Below are 23122 nucleotides of genomic sequence, written 5' to 3'. Positions count from 1 at the left end.
ATCCTCTTCTACAAAGATCTACATACTTTTCCAGAAATTGCTAAGTCTCAAAGTCAAATTATGATCTCTTAATATCTCAGAACTCAACTGGTACTCTCTGAATAGAAGAACTGGGAAAAAAAAAAAAAAGAGTGCAGTAGTGAACTTTTTTCTTTTTATGGCTACAATAAAACACGCAATTTTTTTTTCTAAACAACTTTATTAAAACCATAATAAAAGTGTAAAATCTATAATACTGCAAACATCCTACAAAAAAGCAAAACATTATTAACGCATCAGAAATTTGTGCTGTTATAAAGAAAACACTGAATAGTGACTGAGAACAAACCTAAAGTAACAAGCTTTGTGTGTATGTCCTCGTGATATTGACTGACCGTGGGCCATTTTATAGGACAGAATAGGAGTCACAAGGACCAGCTTTAGGTAAATTCCTGGATGCTTCAATGATGAACTTCTAAGATCATAATGGCCACCTCTGCTGTAGAATGTGACTTTAAAAAGTTTTTTGGGGGGTTTTGGAAAAACTGTCACTTGGCTGCAGTTTATTAATAAGATGAATCTGGGTCAGACAATACTCCCGTAGTCAATTATTGTCTGCAACGCTGGTGTCAGCCAATACTGGAGCTCACTGGCTCTGCCCGAACTTGACAACTAAGCTCAGCGACTATGCTACTTGCTGCCGGGCTGGCGACGGGACGTCAGCGCTGCAGACAATAATAGGTACTGGGAGCAGCGGCGGAGACTTACTGATGGACACAGAGCGGGTGAGTAAAGCAGTTTAAGAAAAGAAATTGCAGCCAAGAAACAGGGGCTTTCCAAAATTGGAAAACACAGTTAAGAAATTGCACTGCAGAATTAAGTCCAGCTGTCTTCACATTAATCCCTCTCTAAACATAGTGAAAGCTGCGGCGGTGGATCAATGAGCATAGTCACGCTGACTACCGTTACGAGTAGGGCAGTGCTTTAAAAGGGAACACATCCATAGGATTGGTCCCTATATATGTAGGCATTGCATCAGGACTGATGAATACTGGAGTAGTGATGTCTGTTGATACAGAGAACACATCCAGTCATTGTCACATCATTCCTATTTTCAGAGCAGACGTACTTACACTAGGAGCTGGCCCCATTACTCTACACAGGGGTCAGGCTGGACAGACATCATTAACAAGACCCTAACTTACAGGAAATTCTCCTAGTGACCGCTTCCTTTTATGTAGTTTAGCATACGTGTAGTTTATTAGATTAGGCATTTGAGTGAGAAATTCTATAAATCTACTTGTTATGCTCAATATGATCAGGCTCTATCATCATCTACACAACGATAATTCACTGGATGAAAATTAATAATTGCATCAAAACATTTGCAGCTAATTTAACCGCCAGAAAGTGTCCGTAGCGGTCGCAGATTTACCAACCAGTGTGCTAATCTCGGCACATTTTCAGACAGTCTAGTATAAGTTTGCTATGCCTAAAAACATAGACATAACAGTATCTCTGCATAAAGTCCTATTGGAAGGATGCAGCTCCTTGTTCTCATATAAGGGAGTATTCCAGCATAAATGTATAGAAGAGAAACCCATAGACTGTCCTAATATACATGGCTTACAGTCCTGCTCACATTTCTTTCTGGTACCAGAGCTGCAGTCTGGATAAGTCCATTTACACTGAAAGATAGGAACGCTCGTTTTGCAATGTAAACAGGCTGTCGATCACCTGAGGGTGAAACTAGTTTTTGTGCTGCACAAACGATCATCGTTCTCGGCAGCACATCATCTTGTGTTAATAGGATTGTGCTGCCGACAATAATAGCACAGAATGATCCATTACAGATCATTCATCGTTAGAGAGGTCTGTGTATAAACAGGATTTTAAAACGACTGCTGATCAGCAAACAATTTACTGACTGGTGGTCGTTTAGTGCAACTACACCTTAACACATCAATAGATGTGAATGGGCATAAACATGGAATCAGTCCTGTGACTACAGCATTCACTTAACAAATGAATCATGATTGAGGATCAAACATCATAATTTCTATGTTATCATGTCTTATCTATGTCTGAAGGAGTTGTAATAAGCACAACATACATCATTATTAGTCATGTACCGTTAACCTTATTTAATCCCAGCAGAACTATAGCATGGAAACCTGTTGCTTGTGGGCACATGTCCAACACCACATCGAGTCCTATTCAGTTAGTCCATAGATGCATTACACAGGACTTATCCATAGGATACATAGGTAATGAATACGAGCAGGATTTTAAATGCATGCAGAAATAAAAAGCTGGAATACTCCTTCAACCATCGCCACAGTACTAATCCTAGTCAGCCAATCAGAACCAAGTAAATGTCCATAGAGTCAATGGATCATCACAAGAGCCCTCACCAACTGCTGAAGACAGAAGCCTTTTATTTGCTTGTAATGTATGGTTAGTGCTGTCCCCACTGACGTCCGAGGAATCCTAAACAAAGCAATGCATTAGATTCCCCAAGTGTTCATGTCATATGGAAAAAACAAGACTTTCCCAGGGATAAGTTGGTTGTAGGACCTGCACAAAGTACCTGCAGTACTGACTGATATGTCCAGATGACAGATTCCTCCTTATTCGACTCCCAAGTCATGTGAGATATAAACCTGCCACACACTGTACGGTATTGGGATAAAACATTTGTCAGAACCGTATATATCAACTGTCTACACCATACATGTCAAACTCTGGCCCACAGAGTGGGTTTTTTTTGACCCATGAAACAAGAACCACCATCCCTATTTTGGGCCATTATTCTCTATAGAGGGCTATGTGGGGCCCAATATTCTATATAAAGGGCTATGTGGGGCCCAATATTCTGTATGGAGGACTACAGGTGCATCTCACTAAATTAGAATATCATCAAAATGTTAATTTATTTCAGTTCTTCAATACAAAAAGTGAAACTCATATATAGAGTCATTACAAGCAGAGTGATCTATTTCAAGTGTTTATTTCTGTTAATGTTGATGATTATGGCTTACAGCCAATGAAAACACAAAAGTCATTATCTCAGTAAATTAGAATACTTTATAACAACAGCTTGAAAAATGTTTTTAAAATCCCAAATGTTTGCCTACTGAAATGTATGTTCAGTAAATGCACTCAATACTTGGTCGGGGCTCCTTTTGCATCAGTTACTGCATCAATGCGGCGTTGCATGGAGGCGATCAGCCTGTGTGTGGCCCTGCTGAGGTGTTATGGAAGCCCAGGTTGCTTTGATAGCAGCCTTCAGCTCGTCTGCATTGTTGGGTCTGGTGTCTCTCATCTTCCTCTTGACAATACCCCATAGATTATCTATGGGGTTAAGGTCAGGTGAGTTTGCTGGCCAATCAGGTATTGGTACTTTTGGCAGTGTGGACAGGGGCCAAGTCCTGCTGGAGAATGACATTTCCATCTCCAAAAAGCTTGTCGGCAGAGGGAAGCATGAAGAGCTCTAAAATGTCCTGGTAGACGGCTGTGCTGACTTTGGTCTTGATAAAACACAGTGGACCTACACCAGCAGATGACATGGCTCCCCAAACCATCACTGATTGTGGGAACTTCACACTAGACCTCAAGCAGCTTGGATTGTGGCCTCTCCACTCTTCCTCCAGACTCTGGGACCTTGATTTCCAAATGAAATGCAAAATTTACTTTCATCTGAAAACAACACCTTGGACCACTGAGCAACAGTCCAGGTCTTTTTCTCCTTGGCCCAGGTAAGACGCTTCTGGCGTTGTCTATTGGTCATGAGTGGCTTGACACAAGGAATGCGACACTTGTAGTCCTTGTCCTGGATACGTCTGTGTGTGGTGACTCTTGAAGCAATGACTCCAGCAGCAGTTCACTCCTTGTGAATCTCCCCAAATTTTTGAATGGCCTTTTCTTAATCCTTTCAAGGCTGCGGTTATCCCGGTTGCTTGTGCACCTTTTTCTGCCACATTTTTTCCTTCCACTCAACTTTCCATTAATATGCTTGGATACAGCACTCTGTGAACAGCCAGCTTCTTTAGCAATGGCCTTTTGTGGCTTACCCTTCTTGTGGAGTGTGTCAGTGACTGCCTTCTGGACATCTGTCAAGTCATCAGTCTTCCCCATGATTGTGGAGCCTACTGAAACAGACTAAGGGACCTTTTTAAACGCTTCGGAAGAATTTGCAGGTGTTTTGTTAATTTTTCTGATTTACTGAGATAATGACTTTTGTGTTTTCATTGGCTGTAAGCCATAATCATCAACATTAATAGAAATAAACACTTGAAATAGATCACTCTGTTTGTAATGACGCTATATAATATATGAGTTTCACTTTTTGAACTGAAGAACTGTAATAAATTAACTTTTCGATGATATTCTAATTTTGTGTGAAGCACTTGTATGTGGGGCCCATTATTCTCTATAGAGGGCTATGTGGGGCCCATTATTCTGCATACTTGTTAGCCTGCAACTTTGTCCAAGTTTTTCATTTTGACCCTGTGTATGTTTGAGTTTGACACCCCTGCTGTACACTGAGCTGGAATGTGTTCCTGCCTGATATGTAGCAGTAATAGGATGGGGCCTCCTGCACATTGATGTTGGTTTTAATACGTGCCGGCTGCTTCACTGGTTGGTGTAGACTCCCCCAGGCTCCTCTCTGCCAGCACAATGACCACAGACATGACATTGGATACATCCATTACAGACAAGTCATAAACCCTCTGCGTTGAGTTTTTTTACATAATTTTGTTTGCTAGAAAAAAAAAAATTAAAAAACATTCTGAGTTTAAAATTTAGCTCTTAAAAAAAAAAAAAAGAAGAGAAACAGCCTTTAGGATGTTGCAGGAGGTCATCACACGTGATGGAAGATTTATAAATATATAACATTATTAATAGAAACCCACTCATATCTTCTAGAGTCCACACAGCTCCTAATACTGACCCATCGTTGACCATCACTCTATCGCCGGTGCAGTTCATTGAGGTTGTGATTGTGCAAGTGCTGTCGTCGCCTGTTCAGGTTGACAGTGTTCCTCTCATGGTTGGCATTGTCTAATGTGACGCCATCAAAGCTGTACTGTGTGTAAGGCATGAACTGTCTAAAGATGCTGACGCTGCCATGCCAGAACATTGGTTGGGGAAGATGACCCACGATGCGCCACTCCTTTGTTTGTGGGTCAAAAGCCTCCACTACATCGGAGAGTTCAAAGGTGTTGTCGTACCCACCAGACACGTAAAGTTTCCCACCCAGCGCAGCCAGGCTCCCTCCAACGTGTACCTGAAATTATAGAGCATCACAGTATTAATGGCTGTCGGAGAAAACATTCATTCATCACAATAAAACCCCACCCCTTCCAAAAAAATAAAAAAACAAGATATAGAGGTTTAAAAAAACATTACCAACCAAAACCAATAGAAAAAAAATCTTACAGTGTAGATTAAATTAACATTACATTAGTGAGGGTTTCTACTGACACATTCCCGCTGATCCATCAACTGAATGGGGTCTTGGAAGCGCTGTAGTCAGTTACTGATTTACCAGACACAGCGCTGTACTTTTGGCAGTGGCTGTACCTGGTATTACATCCCGTCCCATTGACTTCAATAGGAAGCAGCTGTAGTACATTATGATAGCAGGCACTTGTACAAGTATAGCACAGTACTCCATTAAAAATGCAGCACATACTATGTCAGCGGGGGGGAAGCCGATCATGGACCCCCATCAGTCTATCCTTAAGAAACGCCATTTATTTTAAAGCACCAGATAAACCCATTAAAAAGAGACTCCTTCAGCAGGTTTTTCCTATATAACATGAGAGCACCTTAGAGTAGGCGCAGAGTCCTCGATTCGAGAGACGTGTCATTTACTTGGATGTTTTGCCGTTTCCATACAATCAGCGTTTTATCAGTAGGAGATTATCATGACAGGACAAGTTGGCACGTGCCTCCTAGTCCAACCACGCTTCCAGCACTGATTAACAGCTTACTGTCACTATACAATGTACACAGACAGCCGTCATGTGTGCAGGTTTATATACAGCTCTGCAACAGAGAAAACTGTGACTATCACAACTGCGGCACCCAGTAAACTAAGTGACACATCGCTGGAATCGGGGTCTTTGACAGCAGCATTAGGTGGAGACAGATTACATAGCAAAACCTGTTGACAGATTCCATTTAACTGAATCATTTCATGACAATATAAATGAAAGTAATGGAATGGTTATGTTACTTGTGTGTATCTAATCTTGTGCCACCTAGATCCAAGAGCCTGTACAACTCGCTGGACCAGTCACTAAGCGGCTTCTGCCAGTCTTTGCACAGATTTCACCTGTCATGCGCCCAAAACTCTGATGAGCTCCAACTTAAGGTGGCTTTCTGCTTCCTCCCCTTTCCCTCATTGTAAATGTGCATGTATACATGATATTTTCTTACTCTTTTAAACCCCTACCAATACATTATAGTGATGAGCAATACATTACCTGCTTCATGGGAGGTATTTTATTCCATTCATTCTCCAGCGGACTGTATACATCAACTTCTGCTGAATCATCTCTGTATGAAAGGAGATAAATAGGTCAGAAAACCAGGATCAAACTGTCTTACTAGACATTTAGTATCTGTTGGTCACACCCAGCAGCCTTGTATATTTGGCTCAGCCATAAGTGTTACTTTAAAAAAGTGGCTGCAAAGTGACATCTCAGGCCGGGATCACACTCTGCTGACGTGATTCTTTACGGAGGCAGTCTAAACCAGGATCAGATAGACAGTCTTCACGGTCCACAATGCCTGGACTGAGCATGGTCTCCTGCCCTGATTTCACCAGCCTCATATATACACCTACGAAGATGTTCGTTCAGCTCAAGAGACCTGAGGACAGTAGTCTAGTCACTGCAGCCCTTATATGCACCATGAAAAAAGGCCATCTGAAGAAGAGAGGTCCCCAGGGGTGACCCAGTCTAATGCTGATGAGCTAGAAACTAGTCATCCTCCCCTTTTCTTCTCCTTGTTTCTCACCTGCTATTTTAATACCATTTTCTTTAAAGGGAACCTGTCATGTCCTAGCTACCCTCTACACTGCCCCCATAGCACTGTTAGTGATGTAATGTCGGGAGCATGGGCGGCGTCAGCAGTGAGTGAATGCTGCGCCCGCCCATGACTGAATATGACAAGCACGCCCCTATGACTGAAAGGTAGGATCTAAGTATATTAAAGATTATAAAATCATTACAGCTGCACCAATTTTAATGGAAAAAGCTTGTTAGTGATGCACATTGCATCACTAACAATGCTATGAGGGCAGTGTAGAGGGTTAGTAGGACGTAACAGGTTCCCTTTAAATAATGTAACCAGTCGCTTTTCTACCTTTATAATAAACTTCAAGCATCAATTTCTCTGCAACCTGTCTGTAATCTTGTTTTCTTTTGGAGACTGATACAGATCTAATACTTCTCAAAGCTGGGAATCTGCCTCATTGCATCCAGTCTAGGAACAGCCTGACCTCCAGAAGAGATGCGGCAGCTCATGTGTTTCGCTCACAGAGGACTGTCTAGATGGGATACAGTGTCGGACTGGGGTGCCAAGGGCCCAACAGTAACCAACTCCAGGGCCCCACTTTTCAGCTTCATGCAAATGTGACTTTATCATCAATAACAAATTTATATAACAATGAACTGGGTAGATTGCTAAATGAATAAGATGCTGCCTTTGTACATAGTGATTCAAGTATATTGTGCCAAGTACTGCTCATATAAGAGGGTGGTGGCCCACCGGAGGATTCTCCTGTTCTCCTGTGGGCCAGTTCGAACCAGATGGGATACATTTCTAGCAAAGCCTCAGAACTATTAGTCCAGCATAGAGTTTTAGCTCCTCATTCACTCACATCAAGCACAGATCTTGCAAATGGAGAGTATTTAAACAACAGAGTAGATCGAAAAAGGTCTAGTTCCCCCCTCGAAGTGTTGTAGACTTTTCTATTAGAAATGTGGATTTAGGCTTCCTATACAAAAGGTAAAACAATAAGCTATGCGAGACCGTTACCCAGCGGTAATAAAGCTCGGCATGAGAACAGGGTAGGAATATGCTGGCACAGAAAAATAATGCCACTTTTGGAAGTGAAAGTGGCAGGCCTGAACACAACGCATTCGGATGTTCTCCAGCCGGGCAGGAACCCGACCCTGCAGATATTTCCCCTGTGTGGCAGGAGCAGGTGAGGAGCATTAGCTGTTACTGGCGGAGGACTTGGCAGCTGTCATCTTAAGACACGTACTGAAGAATGACATTTAGGAGGTATTAAGGGAAGTAAAAAAAAAGGAAATGTGATTTATTTCAATATGGCGTAACGCCTGAAGGACCTTCTCCAGATCACAGCCCTCCGACATTATATTTAGTGGGATTGTCATTCTCAGTGGTGTTTATGTTCTGGGTGTTTGAGGGAACGCCATGTTCTCGTAAGGGAGGACATTGTTGCCAAGATGGAGTTTCAGCTCCTACGGCTGGCTATATTTACCCTAAGGAAAAACAGGCAGCGACACTTTAAGGAGCCGTCCAAAAGACACAGGACATGAGCACAAGGCTGTCTGTGTACAACAGGAGAAGTGCCCAACAGGATGCACAAAGCAGCAGCAAGGCCAGGAGATCATTTGTCTTGGAAAAGGCATTAAGAGCTCAGACTCGTATCATGTACTGAAGAAGTGAGCCGATCCCTCAGATCAGATATCTAGGACTACTTTGTATACATGGTGAATGTCCTCAGCTACAGAATAAGTATATAGGGGGTCCAAGCATTCACCCTGTGGACACACTGGGCAGATTTATTAATATTGTCCTACATTTAGACAGCATTATTCCAAAATGAGATAGACACAAATGGCACCAAACAAATATGGCACATATTGCTGGAGATTTTAGATACTTTCCTTTATGCCACATTAGTTGATTTACTTAAAACCAAAATAATGGGGCACACTATTATAAAACCTGGCACATTTTACAACACTGGATTGAGATGAGATGGAAAAATCTGGTGCGTTTTTGGAGCCAATTTTTAATTTTTGTGTTTTCGGTTTTTCCTCCCCTTCTTCAACAGTCAGAACTTTTTTTTTTATTATTATTTTCCTGCACATATACGGTTTGTTTTTTAGTAGTTTTGAATGCCAGAATTCAGTTTACCAAATAATGTGCTAAAAAACTAGTGGGGACCTATAGGGGTTTTTAGGTTTTGTTTTGATGGAGGTCATGGTGCACTAAAACTTACCATGCAACATGATTCTTCTGGTCAGTAAAACATAAAGAAATCAGTTTGTTTTTTATCATTTTAGTGGATGGAAAAAAAAATCTGAACTTTGAAAAAAAAAAATTGGTTTGCGCCGCCATTTTCCACAACTTTTCAGTTGATGGAAGTTGTCTTTTTTGTGCCGAGATGGCCTTTTGAATTAGTACCATTTTTAGGAATTCAGATAGCTTTGTACTGCAATTTTTGCGGGGAGGTGACTTAAAACAAATCAATTTAGATCATGTTTGACTCCTTTCCAAGTGGGTGATTTTTCATTTTGGCATTCTTTTTTCCTCCCTTTTTCCAAGAGCCATAACGTTTTCATTTTTCTGCCAACATAACTGTATGAGGGCTTGTTTTTTTGTATGATTATAGTGATACCAAACTTTTTTTTTTTTTTCATCCTAATAGTTAAAAAGAAAAAAATGTATCACCTCCTTACTAACCAGAATCCAACAATGTCTGTCCGCTATTTCATCTTTCTTCTCTGCTAGATTTCTAAAACTTAACATGGATAAAAGCAAATTCATCATCTTTCCACCATCTCATCTATTCCTCAAAGTCGATGGCTGCCCATTCTCCCCAGTCCCACAAGCTCACTGCCTCAGGGTAACCCTGGACTCTAATATCTCCTTCAAATCTGAGGTCTAAGCCCTTTCAACTTTCTGCCGAATCCAAATCAAAAATATCTCCTGGATCTGCACATTCCTCAGCCAAGACTCTGCAAAAACACTAGTGCAAACCCTCATCATCTTCCTCAACTACTGAAGCCTCCTGCTCTGTGGCCTCCCTTCTAGCACTCTCGCATCCCTCCAATCTAGTCTAAACTCTGCTGCCCAACTAATCCACCTGTCCCCCGCTATTCCCCAGCCTCTCCCCTCTGTCAATCCCTTCACTGGCTCCCCATTGCCCAAAGACTCCAGTTCAAAACCCTAACCATGACATACAAAGCCATCCACAACCTGTCTCCTCCACACATCTGTGACCTAGTCTCCCGGTACTTACCTGCACGCAACCTCCGATCCTCACAAGATCTCCTCCTCTACTCCCCTCTTATCTCCTCCTCCCACAATCGTATACAAGATTTCTCCCACGCATCCCCCCTACTCTGGAGCTCTCTACCTCAACATATCAGACTCTCACCTACCATGGAAACCTTCAAAAGAAACCTGTCCTGTGGCACCATCTTGTATGGAGTTGCGACCTCTGGCTTGCTAAATGAAACACTGGAACCATCGGCCAGGTTACAAACTACCAGAGACTGACGGAAGCAGTGGTGATAGACGGGGAAAACGGCGGCATGCAAGTATCAGACTAGGTGCAGGGACCATACATTAGAAGCACCACTCCAGACCCGCAATAAAAAAAAAATAATGCTGGAGTGGTGCTTTAATGTCACTGTCAGATATATGTTATAATAGCCAATTACAAGCCCGGATAATAATACTTGGACTGTGCCACACTGATGTTACAAATGTCACTCACCTGACAAAATAAATTAATCCATTTAGTGTCACAGTCTTTGGTGCAAATGACCATGGGGGCAAACGCCCGCAGTTCACCAGTGACCACAAGTCAGTCTCTGGGTCATAGCACTGCATGACCATGGTCTCCTTGCCTTCTAATGATCCTATAGCATAGAGTTTGCCTCGGCAGGAGGTGGTGGAGCAGTTATCCATTGGGTATAACATCGGCCGCAAGGATTTCCAAGAATCAATGGTGTGGTCATAGCACTCGGTGCTGTCTGAGGCAATGACATAAAGGAGACCCTTCAACACTGTCGAGCTGTGGTATTCGTGGGGCTTCAGCATTGGAGAGACCTCTGTCCATTCATTCACACTGGAATTGTATCTCCAGACACAGTCATAAAGCCTTGACCCGTCAGAACCTCCTGAAAAGAAAAAAAAAAAAGTCAAGAAAAGTTAACGATTTTCTGTGCTTGGTGGTTTAAAAGCCCTACCACAAAATGTTTCTGCCGTTTGTTTTTTCAGAATTTAAAATGCAGTTTTTTTTCAGAGGCGTCATGTCATCTAAATTCTTTAAATGTGCAAATCAACACTGTGAATAAAGTTTTGTAATGTGTTAACTATTTTGTCACGATATGTAATGTGCATAGTCTCGGGACGGCTACAGGACAAGTGTGAATAGGCATGAGTGATTATTTTTCTTTTGCTTATAATATTTTTTACTTATGTGGTTACATAATCAAAATGACAAATCTGGTAACATTCACCACAGATGCCCCAGTTACAGGGAAAAACAACCCCATGTGCAGAGTTTAGTCACCGTCAGACCTGATCTGGGCCTCCTAAAACCCAACAGCTCCACTATGTTTAGGGCACTTAGGGTTAAGTGATTGGGGTCTGTAGGGTGGAGCAGTTATAAACCTTATCCTCAGGATCCCCTTCTGTTTGAGACAATCAGCCACTTCTGCTCCTGGTAGTTATAGAAGTCTTAGATTTAAAAAAAAAAAAAAAAAAAAAAAAGGCTTAAAAAGGCCTGTCCAGGAAAAATAGTGCTTTATTTTGAGGAAAGCAGCAACTCCCTGTCCACTGGTTATGTCTGGTAGTTCAGTTCTGTCTCACACACTTTAACAGAGCTGAGCTAAAATACCTGACAACCCATGGTCCGGGTGCGCAGTCATGGTGTAGACTGTTACTAGTGGAATATATGCATGTCAAAAAAGTCGGTAAAAGAAATCTGTCATTGCATGTCCCCGTACTAGACAGCTTTCTTACATCACCACTGCAGCCCGCCATAACTTTATACATGTCCTGCACCGTACATAAATCATTGTTCTGATGAGTGGGCCCAGACCATACCCTGTGTCATTCACATTAAGCTGTAAGCCTTGCCCCATCGTCTGTCACCTAAAAGCCGACACATGTCAAATCACACTCTGCCCTGTTCATAACTGTGGATTCAATATGACTTAATGCAAGCGCCGACCGAAGTGAACAAAGACAGAGCAAGGTCTACGAGATGTGGCAATCAATCACAGCCAAAGCGGCTGGATGAGTCTGGCAAGAGGCGCTGAGGAGGGTTAGGCCTGCCCACAAGACAACATACTGTGAGGCACATGTGTAAAGTCACTGATCTACAGCGATAGTGGCAAGAACATATTTAGAAAGCAGTTTAGGCCTAAGTTTAGTTTATGACATGCTCCCTTTAAACTTTTATTACTTCTGTTTGCAGCTCATGAATTAAAACATCTCTGTGTTTACAGGTTTAAAACACTTACAGACATAATCCTGCTCACGCAGCTGCAAATATATGTGTTTATTTTTTTTAAACAGCAGCACAGCCTAAGTGGGTGCAAAACTCCTCCAAACTGGCTATGTATCTTATTCCTTATATAAAAACCCAAAAAAAATGGGGCAGCACATCCAAAATTGATGAAAAAAAAAAAATTAAAAAGGACCCTTAATTCACCCAAACTACCTACGTTTCAGCACTTTTTGTAGCCTTTATCAAGCAGCATATACACCTGGCTCTCAAATATAAAAGAGTGAATTCTCAAACGGGCCAGGTACAGCTTCACCAGGCAGTCACGATCAGACAACCCAAGAACTGCCCTGACGGCACGAGTCCATCCGACGACTCCCTGCTAGCCGTACCTGCATGGGAGGAACAGTAAGCAGAACCGTAGGCGCTACTGGAGAGAAAAGCAATGAAAGCTGTGGCCATTATAGCAGAGAAGAGAAGACCTAAACTGCTATATCACCACCTCCTTTGGGTGCTTCTACAGTTCATGAACAAAGTTTAGGGACGGGGCTGATATTTTATCTAAGGGCGCAATCAGGCGGCCCTATAACATGGACGACGATTGCCTGGCAGTGCACGGACTGGCCGGCGGCTCTCTTGACACGCGTGTGACGGCTGCATAGAAATACATGCCAACGAGGTCAAGAGACCCACCGGCCAGTCCGAGCACTGCGATGCGATAATCGTCCATGTTATATGGCTGTCTGACTGTGCCCTAAATATCATTCCTGACACGGGTGATTTAATTGTGGAAATTTTCGCCACTGATACAACACACAGCCTCTAGGTTTTTATACCTTGAGAAAGGCATCGGTCGGGCGCAGAAACGCGTTGGTATTAATAATCCCAAGGTTCTTCATTCCCGCAGGGCAGCCCGCCTAAATGTGCCAGCTTCCATTTTTGCCATTACCTCTGGAAGAACTCTTTCCTCCAGCCCCAGGGCAGCAGCTTTTCATGCATTCATACAGTACAGACCAAAAGTTTGGACACACCTTCTCATTTAAAGATTTTTCTGTATTTTCATGACTTTGAAAATTGTACATTCACACTGAAGGCATCAAAACTATGATTTAACACATGTGGAATTATATACTTAACAAAAAAGTGTGAAACAACTGAAAATATGTCTTATATTCTAGGTTCTTCAAAGTAGCCACCTTTTGCTTTGATGACTGCTTTGCACACTCTTGGAATTCTCTTGATGAGCTTCAAGAGGTAGTCACCGGAAATGGTCTTCCAACAATCTTGAAGGCGTTCCCAGGGATGCTTAGCACTTGTTGGCCCTTTTGCCTTCACTCTGCGGTGCAGCTCACCCCAAACCATCTCGATTGGGTTCAGGTCTGGTGACTGTGGAGGCCAGGTCATCTGGCGTAGCACCCCATCACTCTCCTTCTTGGTCAAATAGCCCTTACACAGCCTGGAGGTGTGTTTGGGGTCATTGTCCTGTTGAAAAATAAATGATGTTCCAACTAAACGCAAACCAGATGGAATAGCATGCCGCTGCAAGATGCTATGGTAGCCATGCTGGTTCAGTATGCCTTCAATTTTGAATAAATCCCCAACAGTGTCACCAGCAAAGCACCCCCACACCTCCTCCTCCATGCTTCACGGTGGGAACCAGGCATGTAGAGTCCATCCGTTCACCTTTTCGGCGTCGCACAAAAGCACGGTGGCTGGAACCAAAGATCTCAAATTTGGACTCATCAGACCAAATCACAGATTTCCACTGGTCTAATGTCCATTCCTTGTGTTCTTTAGCCCAAACAAGTCTCTTCTGCTTGTTGCCTGTCCTTAGCAGAGGTTTCCTAGCAGCTATTTTACCATGAAGGCCTGCTGCACAAAGTCTCCTCTTAACAGTTGTTGAAGAGATGTGTCTGCTGCTAGAACTCTGTGTGGCATTGACCTGGTCTCTAATCTGAGCTGCTGTTAACCTGCGATTTCTGAAGCTGGTGACTCAGATAAACTTATCCTCAGAAGCAGAGGTGACTCTTGGTCTTCCTTTCTTGGGGCGGTCCTCATGTGAGCCAGTTTCTTTGTAGCGCTTGATGGTTTTTGCAACTGCACTTGGGGACACTTTCAAAGTTTGCCCAATTTTTCGCACTGACTGACCTTCATTTCTTAAAGTAATGATGGCCACTAGTTTTTCTTTACTTAGCTGCCTCTTTCTTGCCATAATACAAATTCTAACAGTCTATTCAGTAGGACTATCAGCTGTGTATCCACCTGACTTCTGCCAACACAACTGATGGTCCCAACCCCATTTATAAGGCAAGAAATCCCACTTATTAAACCTGACAGGGCACACCTGTGAAGTGAAAACCATTTCCGGTGACTACCTCTTGAAGCTCATCAAGAGAATGCCAAGAGTGTGCAAAGCAGTCATCAAAGCAAAAGGTGGCTACTTTGAAGAACCTAGAATATAAGACATATTTTCAGTTGTTTCACACTTTTTTGTTAAGTATATAATTCCACATGTGTTAATTCATAGTTTTGATGCCTTCGGTGTGACTGTACAATTTTCATAGTCATGAAAATACAGAAAAAACTTTAAATGAGAAGGTGTGTCCAAACCTTTGGTCTGTACTGTAGGTGTTGTGCCTTAACACGACACCCTTAGGTGAGTGCTACCATCGATAATACCTATCCCTTGCCAGACGGTATTGCCCCATTTTATGTGCGCTTCTGTCCCTCTCCAGAGTTTTTCAACAATTAAAGGGCACAGTACATAAAATATGCAAAATCCACATGGAAATGGGGAGCTTTAGTATCCGGATCTATCGGCAAGTGTTGGCAAGCAGAGGAGGTTTGTTCTGCAGCAGAATGGAGCCGTTGTGAGTGTGACAGCGGCTGAGCCTCTACTCCTCCATATCTAAGTGGTGATTATGAGAAAAGCCATATGTACTCCTGTGCGTCCCCGCACCTGCTGCTCCATCTCTCCGGGGACTGATGTCATTTTCTACTAGTCATATTGTTATTAATAGACCCTGGTGGGGGGGGGGGGAGTGGTAACCACAGTCCTTAAAGCAGAATTACACACAGGGCCAAGCTCTGAACACCACAAAGTGTACTCCTACATTACAATGCAAAAATGGCAGGAAAAATAATCAAAGTGTATTTAATATGCAAGGATTTTCAATATACCAATGTGTTCTCTATATGGCCAGTATATGCATGCTCCCTCCCCACATAATCTGCGCCCAGAGATTAATCTATACATCTCTATACAGTTGTGTTCATGTCACTGAGCTGAGATGTTCTGTATGTGCTGATGACCCACAAATATGAGCAGCAAAACATTAATAATCTGCTCTATGCCGTCAGAAATGACCAATCCCAGGTACTAAAGGAGCCAAGTTCTTAACGTCAAGGCTCAGCAAATACTACTGTATTTACACACAGCATGCTCATTTCTATGGGAGACATGGTGTCAAAAATCCCTGGCACAGATAAGAGTTTACAGCTGAGAAATAAAGATCCAGGTGATCTAATGTGAAAACTCTCAAATATAACCACTGGGTGGCGCTCCTCTATTAACCATATGACAAGCCATCACACACAATGGCCGACATGAACCAGGCTCAGGGTGCCACTATATTGTCACACTGTCACTGGAAATGATTTATTATGCTAGCCACAAGGACAAGATAATGTATCAGATGGACTGCTGCAAATATGGGCCATGCACGCCTATATCGGTGATAAACTTGGTGCAATGTGCAGTATTGTCACTTACTTCCTAATGCACACATTGTACATCACTACGGAGAAATCTGTGCCAATATTCCTGTGTTCATAAACAGCTGTGTAGGGATATAAGAGTAATGGTACCCGTACACTTCTCACACAACGCCCCCTAAACAAATGCAAGCTCAGTTCAGCGGAGCATCCATGCGTTTTCTAATGAGAATAGGGGGAATGAGTGGTCTCCTACCACACACCTCTGGGTGCAGCTCATCTTCCAGGAAAACAAAAGATTGGGTGTTTAAATTCAACGTTCCCAATCATAGTCTATTGGGGGAAGGGTCGAAATATCCTCACACACATATTAAAGGAAATGTCCACTCAAAAAAACCCTTCTGAATCCCTCCTTGTAAAATAATAATACCTATACTCACCTCTGATGTCGGCGCCAATCCAGCGGTGTTGGCACTGGCTCTTCCAGGGATCTCGTGACAAAGTCACACGATCCCTGGGAGAGCCAGCGCCGACTCCCTCCTGGAACAGTGCTGACAGGAAAGTATAGGTGTTATTATTTTACAAGGGGAAAACACAGCATTTGAGAAGGGGGCTGTTTGAGTAGTGGACAATCCCTTTATAGAATTGGTAGGTTTAGCCTCCTTTGTCTAACGTGTGTAAGCACCACTCCACCATTTTTTTGTTTTTTTTTATTCTACCAACATGGTGGTATCACTAATGCAAGTTCCCTGCCCTTAGTAATATACTTACCAGCCATCTTCTGCTGTTCTCGGCAGTATTCAGGTCATCTTCTGCAGACTGTGACTTGCCAGATAGCTCCAGTGGTTGCTGGGCGAGTCGGAGGTCAGTACTCAATGTCATTCTATGAGAGGCAGAACAAGACCCTCATAGACTTACATTGACAGCTTATGACCATCACATGTGACTTCTGGTCAGTCAGGAGCTGCAGTCACAAGATGGAGAAGTGGGATCGGGAAGAGCCGAAGACGGCTGGTAAGTATATTACTGGGCACTAGGGAACTTGAATTAGTGATACCACTCTGGCTGTGAAGCTAAAAAATAAATAAAGAAAAAATAGAGTAGTGCATTAAGATGCTATGCCTGATACTAAATTACCTCATCTATGTGTTTTGTCCTTTGTCTTTTTTTCCCTCTAAACTCTCTAAGAATAGTGAAGTCTAACAGCTTTATTCAGGTATTATAAATTTACATTTATGTTCTCATTAAGGAAGTCATGTTTTAGACAAAATTTGGCTGAATGTATATGGATGATGATGTCCCAGGAGGGAAAAAAAAAAAAAGAAAACCAACATGCCAATTTCTTTGTTGTGTAGCTAGAGATGTCTGGCATCTGGCAGTGACTTATTTGACTTATTTCCTCTCTTGCTACTAAGAACACATGCATGCTAGGCCAAGTTGAGAGTGCATGTGTGTGTGTGTGCATAGGAATAGCCATCTGCCAGACACGCACTTCACTTAAATAGCCAATTTAAGGGACCTTTCACTTGGGCACAAATAATATCTTTGGATCAGGCAGGCATCACACACAAAACCATCCCTACACTACAAAGCACTTGTCTTCCTCAACACGCTCAGATTCCTCTGTATCATGATTCAAAGTCTGCAAATGTTCATATAGCTGCAAATAAAATGGATCTATTTACATCTGGTTCTAGCTGTTTATTCAATACTTTAGACCTTCTGGGCTATTAATACACGAGCGCATGATCAGACAGAAGGACTCGCCGAGGAAGTGTGCAGAGCATGAACCCATCTACCCCAATAAGGAGCCCAGCCAAGGTAGGGAGAGCGGTGCAAAACACTGATCTGGAGATTAGGAAATTACTGCAGGATTCGTGCACATGGCAGAATATTACTGAGCCGCAGTCTGTGTGCCACCTTAAGACATGGTTTTTACATCTTCTTACTTGATGTCCTGCATGTAAGATTGCCTACGCTATTCTAAAATGCATATTCACAATATATACCTGTCTGACAATGGTCAAAAGGACACTCTCTCATTATAGCAATACAGAGGAATCAAGGTACCAGACATCCTCCTTTTGGTAACTTTATTAGTACAGAACAATCACAATGTTTCGGCCACGCAGGGCCTTTACCAAGCCTAAAAAAAATAAATAAAAATGATACGAATATCTCTCTTTTTTTATGGCTTGATAAAGGCCCTGTGCAGCCGAAACATTGTGATTGTTCTGCACTAATAAAGTTACCAAAAGGAGGATGTCTGGTGCCCTGGTACCTGGATCACTCTTTCAGCCTATGTTATGAAATTCAGCCTATGTTATGAAAACGGGTATATAGATACATTTCATGCATGTGTCAGGAGTTTACCCTGCACCAAAATACACAAATACACCCTTTCATGCCAGTTGTAATTTATGGCCATCTTAGATAGACTGTTTCATAGCCTGTCACCTGTCGCTTACCAGCCTGTTTACATGAGACAACGAAAAATGATGGGAACAGAACAATTATTAAAAAGGGTTTTTGGTTTTGAAAACCGCATCCCCAGCTACAGTTTACTTTTTAAACAAACTACTTTCCAGGGCTGTGGAGTTGGAGCCGTGGAGTCGGTATAAAATGGACCAAATCCAGCTCCTAAAATATATAATAAATTGGGTACAGTAGTTCAATGCAGTTTGTGGGGAATATTTTTTTCCATAAGAGTTTGGGAAAGTTATGAATGTCTGTCCTATTCCTGATCTAAGGGTCTAGACTTTTAGCTGAGATGAATCTGCTACAGTAAATTTATCACTTAAACATGAGCCATGTATGAGGGAGTCGGAGTCGTGGAGTCGGAGTCAAGGAAATTGAGGAGTCGGAGGTTTGGTTTACCGACTTCACAGCCCTGGTACTTTCCTCACCCTCCCTGGGTCCAGCGTTGGATCTTTGCCGCTGCTCCTGACGGCTGTTACTGTCTGCAGCACTGACGTTACATCGATAGCACTGCAGCCAATCACTGAGCTAAATGGCTCTGCCCGAGTTGTAGGCAGCAACTGTTGAGCTCAGTGATTGGATGCAGTATTGATGACTTGACGCCAGGACTTCAGACAGTAACAAACGCCGGGAGCCGCAGCACAGATTTGACACTGGAAAAGCTCTTACCTACCATCTTTCTGTCCCTATCCAGCACCATACTATCGGCAGCACATTTCCTGTTTACACTGGGTGATGTGCTTCTGATAGCGATGAATTTAGGCAGGCTCAAGCAGTCTAATCACCCATTGAATAAGTATTTTGCTCGTTCATGGGATTAATTGGTTCGTCCTAATGTACCTTTAGCATATGGGATCTGTGTTTTGTAGGGACAGAAGGATAATTCCCATTAGGCCACGGCCCCACGATCAGTATTTGGTCAGTATTTTTTCTTAGGAGTGGGAGACAAAACCAGGTGAGAAAAGGTATAATAGGAACAAGTCACCAATTCAGCATTTATCACCTACTCCTGGTTTTGGCTCCCATTAATGAGAAAAAAATACTGACCAAATAGTGATAGTGGGGCCGTGGCCTTACATCTCCTCTCCCTGCAGATTATGCCCACCATAAAATCACCATGCAACCGTAGGCGACATCTCACCTGTGACATAGATGTCGTTGCCCAGCGCGGTGATGCTGTAGCCACCACCCAGGTGATCTGGGAATTCGGCCAGGTACCTCCACTGCCCAGTGTGGGGGTTATAACAGTCCACGGTGACCAGCTCATCACAGTCCTGGTCACAGCCGCCGACTACCACCAGGATTTCCGCCAGGCCTGTGGACGGCCGGGGTCTCATCCGCTCGCAGGGCAGGTCGTGACGGTCGTACTCGCTGGACTGGAAGGCTCGGGCTTCCCCAATGAGTCTTAGACACGAGGGGCTGTAATAAACCAGGGGGTCGCTCTCCACATGGGCCAGCAGGTAGAAGCGGCGGATGAAGGGCAGGCGGACGTGCTGGAACAGCTCGGACCAGCGGTGTTGGCGGTGGGGCAGGTCAGCCCGGACCCAGCGCAGGATCATCTGGTACGCCGTCTCCTCCTTGTCCACGCACAGCCGGTCGTCCGTGATGTACTCCAGCATCCGCTGCCATGGTAAACGCTCCAGCTCCCGGGCCTGCGCCAGCTGGGCCATGTGCGCCAGGATGAAGCGCTTGGTGCTCTCCGCCAGGCTGCGGCAGGCGTATGCCTCGGCGAAGTCCTGGATCTCTAGGCAGTTGCTGACATCCAGCTGCTGCTCCAGGTAGGCGCAGCACGCGTCCTTCACCGACGGGAACTGCAGGAGGTCGGCGGCCTGCAGCAGCGGCTCCACGTTCTCCCGGGTCACCGTCACCCTCCCGGTGTAACAGAAATCCAGCAGCAGGCCGAGGATGGGCCCAGTGACGTGGTGCAGCTCCACCCGCTCCGCCTGGCTCTCCTTCAGTGTCCCGGCGAACATGGCGCGGAAGTAGGTGCTGGCGGCAGCGAGGACCGTGCGGTGACAGGGGAAGTCGTGGCCGCCGGCGCTCAGCGTCATGTCGAAGAACTTCTGCTCCGTCCGAAGCTCATTGATGCCGCGCAGAAGGTGTAGGGCGTGAGAGGAGTCAAAGAAGGGAAGAGAGGACTCTGCCGAGCCCGGGGGAGACGAGGAGGAGAGGAGCGCTCTGTCCATGGTCAGCGCCGGATCATCTGTGGAGAGCGAGAGAAAGAAACCATGAGAATAACAGGGCGCTCACCGGCTGCTGCAAACTACCTCACACGTGGCCACCATCTTGCCGGAAAATAATACAGCAGTTGTTGCCCAGGGAAACCAATCAGAAACCATCTTCCATTTGCAGTCCTTCCATGACATAATGAAAGATAGAAAATAATTGGTCGGTGGCTTTGCCTCTAGCAACCAATCAGAAACCAGCTTACAAAAGAACCCTGCACTGAGAGAATGAAACCTGAAGATTATTGGTTGTCAGGGGAAAAGCCACCAGTCAGAATCCATCTCACATTTGCAACCCTTCCCTGAGGGAATGAAAGCTAGAAAATGATTGGTTGGTGGTGTTTCCCTTACAACCAATCAGAAACCAGCTTACATTTGCAACCCTTCTCTGAGAGAAGGAAAGCTAGAAAATGATTAGTTATCAGGGTCAAAGCCACCAACCAATCACAAATCAGCTTACATTTACAATCCCTCCCAGAGAGAATGAAAACTGGAATCTGACTGGTTGTTGGGGGGAGGGATGCCACAAATATGACCCCAATATACCATGTATAAACAAATAATCTGTTATGTACACAGATGAATAGAGGGCAGTACCCATGACAACCAAATCAGATCACTGCTTTTATTTTCCAACCTAAGAACAATTAAAAAAAACACTTCAATGCAAGTCTATGGGTTGTGCAGAACGGTGGCAGCATCGGTATGGCATCCTAGTGCCGTGTGGCTGGAATCACCCATCCCTATCTATTCTTGCATCCATATAAAACAGTCCGGTTTTCCCCTTGTGTGTCATCTGTATTGCTGCCAATTTAAAAAAAAAAAAAGATAACTAGCCAATGTGGCACAACAATAGAACAGCCCCAGCCTGAGAATAAAAGGCTGGACCCCCTCACACTGATATAATAATCACTCGCAGCTTTTCCAGATGTTTGATCGATTCATCACATACAACGGTTTTAAAAAGTTGCAGAATTTGGCACAACTTTACTCCCATGCACCCCTCCCCGACTGATACCCCCTTCCCGAGTGATTTCATGTATGTCGGTTATTTTGACACATTCTACGTGCCGGACATGTACAACGGGTCACATGGATGTACGAGTGTAGCATTGGCTTTTTTTTTTTGAATATTAGAAAACACTGATAGTAAAAACTGACCAAACTGATGAAAATCACATCCAAAATACTGATGAAAATAGGTCTGTTTTTTTTACATGAAGAAAAAAAAGGATGTCTGAATGAGGCCTTATAGAAACGACCAGACACACAGGACCACCCTTTGTCTAAATTAAAAGCCTGGGGATTTACTGTAAGAGCAATCAGCGCTCGGCTGTTTCCATATTAATCCCCCCCCCAACTGTTCAGAGTTTGTAGCCAGACCGATATGAGCCCTAGTGTTGTGACCCCCACCTATCAGACACCGCAGTATTTGGAAGCCAAAAAAGGAGTGAAATCCAAAGTTTTACACCTCTTCCTGGACCCACTGCAGGTTTTGACTTACAAATATAAAATGTAAAATCCTGATTCGAATCCTGCAGCTGTAAACTGATAGCACCAACGCAGTCATAAAAAGGAGAATATAGCAGAAAGCAGCAGCCGCAGCTCTCGTGTCATATATCATTTACATGGTACTAATTAGCATCTTCTCAAGCAACGCCAAAGTCACTATGGACTGAACTAAATGATGATGTCTTTACCCACTTGATATTCTTTTGAGCTCCCCTGTTGAACATATGAGGGGGGGAAATATTTTTGCCGGAAAAATACACATCACTGAAACAACAAAAAAAAAAATGACAGCGCAAAACACTTCAATCACACATTAGTATTTTTCAGGTGACACTCTTTCAATTATCGTTTTCCTCTGTAATTTCCACTCCTGGTTTTGGCTTATAAACATTGATGCAAAATACTGAACAAATCCTAAATCTGGTAGGATTCTATAAAGCGATGAAAATCGCCTCCCGGAGCAGCACGGTGGCTCAGTGGTTAGCATTATAGCCTTGTGGCACTGGGGTCCTGGGTTCAAATCCCACCAAGGACAACATCTGCAAGGAGTTTGTATGTTCTCCCCGTGTCTGCGTGGGTTTCCTCCGGGTTCTCCGGTTTCCTCCCACACTCCAAAGACATCCTGATAGGGAATCTAGATTGTAAGCCCCAATGGGGACAGTGATAAGGTCTGTAAAGCGCTGTGGAATTAATGGCAGTAAAT

General features: G+C 43.6%; 1 protein-coding gene across 2 annotated transcripts in view; it reads right to left on the bottom strand.

The window, feature by feature from the left end:
* Positions 1-219: 219 nt before the first annotated feature.
* KLHL21 (kelch like family member 21) overlaps positions 220-23122 on the bottom strand; it is a 55375-nt gene continuing 32472 nt past the window's right edge. For both annotated transcript variants that reach the window (XM_073656531.1, XM_073656530.1), the window contains 4 exons: positions 19824-20885; positions 10751-11156; positions 6474-6546; positions 220-5269 (listed from right to left, as the gene is read on the bottom strand). In XM_073656531.1, coding sequence (XP_073512632.1) covers positions 4952-5269; positions 6474-6546; positions 10751-11156; positions 19824-20868 — 1842 coding nt within the window. In that variant the 5' untranslated portion in view covers positions 20869-20885 and the 3' untranslated portion in view covers positions 220-4951. The remainder of the gene's footprint in view (positions 5270-6473; positions 6547-10750; positions 11157-19823; positions 20886-23122) is intronic.

Source organism: Phyllobates terribilis, unplaced genomic scaffold, assembly GCF_046119375.1.
Source record: "Phyllobates terribilis strain yellow unplaced genomic scaffold, ASM4611937v1 Scaffold_12__6_contigs__length_324123572, whole genome shotgun sequence".
NCBI lineage: Eukaryota > Metazoa > Chordata > Amphibia > Anura > Dendrobatidae > Phyllobates > Phyllobates terribilis.
The sequence above is the reverse complement of the archived record's forward strand: the minus strand, read 5'-3'. Positions and strand labels throughout refer to the sequence as shown.